General features: G+C 36.1%; 1 protein-coding gene across 1 annotated transcript in view; it reads right to left on the bottom strand.

The window, feature by feature from the left end:
* Positions 1–2,342: 2,342 nt before the first annotated feature.
* The window catches only part of LOC122066377 (50S ribosomal protein L15, chloroplastic), a 16,505-nt gene continuing 14,742 nt past the window's right edge, over positions 2,343–4,105 (bottom strand). Inside the window, exon 4 of the mRNA XM_042630196.1 lies at positions 2,343–2,853. Within this exon, the coding sequence (XP_042486130.1) occupies positions 2,611–2,853 (243 nt within the window). The 3' untranslated portion in view covers positions 2,343–2,610. The remainder of the gene's footprint in view (positions 2,854–4,105) is intronic.

The raw sequence follows: 4,105 nt of genomic DNA, 5'->3' as shown, positions 1-4,105 counted from the left end.
TCTCTCTCTCTCTCTCTCTCTCTCTCTCTCTCTCTCTCTCTCTCTCTCTCTCTCTCTCTCTCTCTCTCTTTTCAGTGAATTCTGACTTTGGGTTGTAATAATATCTTGCAAAGATATAATGATTTTTCAAGCCTTACTGTTGATTTTGTGAAGCCAGCATATTTTTGTGACTCTTTCGTGTGAACTCAAACTATTTTCCTCCTTGTCAACTCCTTGGACCAATCAAAGTAAATCTTTTCTTGTTCCCCTATGAACGTTCATTTTGTTTTAAATAATTTTGACGTTAGATTTTTGTTATTTTTTATTTGAGATTTAAGTTTGATTTTGCCTTCTTTGTTCACTGCCCCTCTGCTATTTTTCTTTAGTTTAGTATTGATATTTAATGCTTATCCACCTAATCATGCATATATTTCTTTTCTTAATTTTCTTTTTGATTGGATATTGGTTGGGATCTGACTAGGTCACCCACGATTAATGAGAGTTAGAGAATAAGAAAATGGAAAAGATTGCATTCGTTGATTTTCTCTTCTTCTTCTTCTTCTTCTTCTCTCTCTCTCTCTCTTTCTCTTTTCGATTTCTCATAGTGTTTAGTATAAGGTTTTTGATAATTGTTTCAAAAAGTCAATTCTATTTGAAGAATAATCGTAATTGAAATTTGCATTAAAAAAAAATATCAACTAAAAAACAAAAAGAAAAACCTACGTAAGGCAACAAATTTCAAATATGGTTTATCCAAGGAACTCCTCATCTGCACAATGGATAGAATTACCAGGTCACTTCTCCATGTGGTAAAATCAGCTATATATGTGGGGAACACTGTCCATGTAGGTAACCCTTTCCACACAATATTAGTGCACAATAAAGAGGACCTTGTGCAGCCAAAATAGTCAAGAATTCTCCATTTTACATATGTCTAGATAACCATCCTGGTGAAGTAGGAGTTTTATGCTTTATCTTTTAACCACAATTCTTTCCAACAATGGAAATTAATATCTCCACTTAACTGGTGAGAAACTTGAATTTTTGGACTTCGAGTTATAGTTGGAAAACCATGCTTTGACTTGGTGGGTCACCCAAGTCAAGTAATAAAAAACATGAACCTTGATCATAAGTCATGAAGACTCACCTATCTTTAAAAATGATTAAACCAAGTCTGAATTAATATAAATTTTCATTGGCATAGTGTTCTTTCCTCGAGTCTAGTCTTTTGTTTTTTTACTCATATACTATTTGTAGACTATAACTTTAGTCTACAACTGAACAAAACCTTAGAATTGTACGTTGTCTTCAATATTAGCACATTTTTTTTCTCACCAGTGGAACAATCATAACCTCATTTCCTTCCTACTTGAAAAACGAGAATAAGAAAGACATTTAAGAAAAAAAAAAGTACAAAAACATGACTCACCCATATAGGTTTTCCAACTATGAAAAGGGTGAGTGGCACAGGAATAAGTAAGATAATTTTTCTGAAAAATATTTATGTGATGACAAAATCACACATAGGTGGCAAGGGAAAGCAAGAGTGAAATTGGATGCTTATAAGAGATTCAATCGTTTGGTCATCACCCAAAGGAGCAAAACCAAAAAAAGGGATAAAATCGTTCTAGTTCCTATTGCGTTTTTACTTTTCGCCTACATAAAAACAGCTAATCAAAATAATTAATTTGAATGAAACTACACAAGTCAAAAAACCTAGTTTTTCAACTATGGTTCGCAAGATTCTTTGCCGTACAAGTTTTTTTTTCCCCCTCTAAATCCAATTTAAAGTTTTTCTAGAAAAGCTTGAATGCTAAAGGTGAGATTTTTTTGTGTCATAAGAGACTAATTCACTTGTCGCTTATCTAAAGACTAAAACGTGTTGCACTTTGCTTCTCCTTCCTGTTCCCATTTTGTTTTTCTCTCTTAGGAAAACCATGTTATAAAAAGCTTGTCAAAATAACCCCCCATGTTTCCACGGTCTTCACCAAACTTAGAAAGCTATTTAGAAGATAATAATGCATCCCAACCTCAGACCCCACTTCCCCATAGTTAAGAAATAAAAAGTTTGTCACTTTCAAGCAATGGAGAATTTCCATCGTCATATGTGAAGATCTTTAGGCATTTAAGATTAGATGAAATCTTGTCATTTTGTGATAATTGAAGTAAACATACATTCCACATTTGCTGTAAACAAATGCTGTCTCAGGCCTAAAAGTGGATTAATTGTTAAGTAATCAGATTAAAAGGGTTTTGTTCTTTCTACTAATATAATATTATACTACCGAAGTAAAACACACATTTAGTGGATTTCATATTAATGATATGTGTGTTAAAAGAAACATTATTGTAGAATCCGTACATCCTGTAAGAATCAAAAGTTATTGATCATAATGTTTTGATTCAGGAAGTGATCATTGTACAGGCATGAAACAAATTTCAGATTGGATTTAATAAAAGACTAGTGAGAATGAATCAGATACATGATACAAAAACTTTGGAGCCGAACAAGGAGAACAAAAAAATACAGTAAAAATGAACTACAGGTATCTGCAGATGGGGTTAGGCCTCCCCTTGTTTAAGAAAGAGAGAGAGAGAGAGAGAGAGAGGGGTTTTGATATGAATTGAGCCTCAAGTAGGTGGTGTATCAGTAGAAGCAGAAGCTGAATCAGCTTCAGCCGCAGCGGCTCTTTTTCTGGCAAAGTATTCATCAGCACGAGCAAGGTTTTTAGCAACTGATGGTTTAACCCACTTCTTTCGGCCAGGCAGAATAGTCAGAGAACAACCAGCAGCTTGAAGCTTCTCTTTTGCTGATTCTGACAAAGCACGAGCCTTTATGTTCAGCTTCACTGACAATTCTCCCTCACCCAGAATCTGCAGGAACATCAGTCAAATGCGCAAGAGAGAGATTAATGTGCCAAAATGGGTCAATGGTTGTTAACATTTTTTTCATATTCACTTACCATTTGGTGAAATGCAGAGACAAGCATGGGTCCATGAAATAGGGAGCAACCAATCTCACCATATAAATACACATTATATAACACGAATGTGCATGCATGCATGAACATACAAATGGATCCCAGGGCTGCTACCATTGCAGTTTCCTAAATGAAGTGCCGATGAATATTTTCATATGAAATGCAACATTGAGTCATTGATGGGCAACAATGTCATGCTCTGCATGTCATTCTGATCTCTGATAGTGTGGGCCTACTAGGATCTATCCAGTACATGAATAAGATTCCAGCAATCATATCTACATAGAGCCTTGACTGGGAAGAGAAGAGCTAATAACCCTGACGGAACTACTAAAGCTACTTGAATGAGGTGGGGTGCCCACGCAGAACCTTAGTTGTCTACACTCATTAGTAGTACTGCTTTCATACACCTGAATGCACCCAAGATAGCCCATTCAGAGAGCTGTGACCTGAAGAACCCGAGTGTTAAGAGTTGATCACAAAGGCTGAATGAAATGCTAAAGCTTCTCCAATGAGGGGAGAGGTCCAATTGAAGGGTTTGAAGTGTCAGTGGTCCCAACTATTAGGACTCCCTTACCATCTGCCAGAATACACCTTATACTGCTTTTCTGAGAGCCAAGACCTACAGAATATAGGTACTCTAATAAAGTACCAGTCCCAACTAGAACTAGATTTGCAGAACAGGATCACCAAACAACAGGACATTGGAGAAAATTTATAACCATAATAGAATGATCAGATTGACCTGAATTCTCAGGTTGAGTATGGATCTCAGCTATTAGAACTTATCTGCAAAATATCTCAGCAAACAGAAGTCTAAACAGGCTGCGCAGACACCTCCTAGTACCACTAGGAAAACAGAGCAGCTGATCGAGAACCTGAATTTTTGCTATTAAAATCCAGCAACATAAAACAGAAATCCAGAGATCAATTACCCAGGAGTTTGAATATCAATTTTGAGACAGAACTAAGAGATATTCTGGAAGTAATGAACATATAAAGCTAATTGGAAACTTGACAGAAAACAACACGAGCAGTTTCTTGAAAACTCTCCTCGGATATGAAACTTCAGTATTCAGAGATGCTCGCATTATTCCCAGTAAGACGTCTCAGTAAGAGATCACTTATTCCAAAGCGTGCCCCGT

This window comes from Macadamia integrifolia, chromosome 2 (assembly GCF_013358625.1).
Source record: "Macadamia integrifolia cultivar HAES 741 chromosome 2, SCU_Mint_v3, whole genome shotgun sequence".
In the NCBI taxonomy this organism is placed as follows: Eukaryota; Viridiplantae; Streptophyta; class Magnoliopsida; order Proteales; family Proteaceae; genus Macadamia; species Macadamia integrifolia.
Note: the sequence above shows the minus strand (reverse complement) of the source record. Positions and strands in the feature narration are given on the sequence as shown.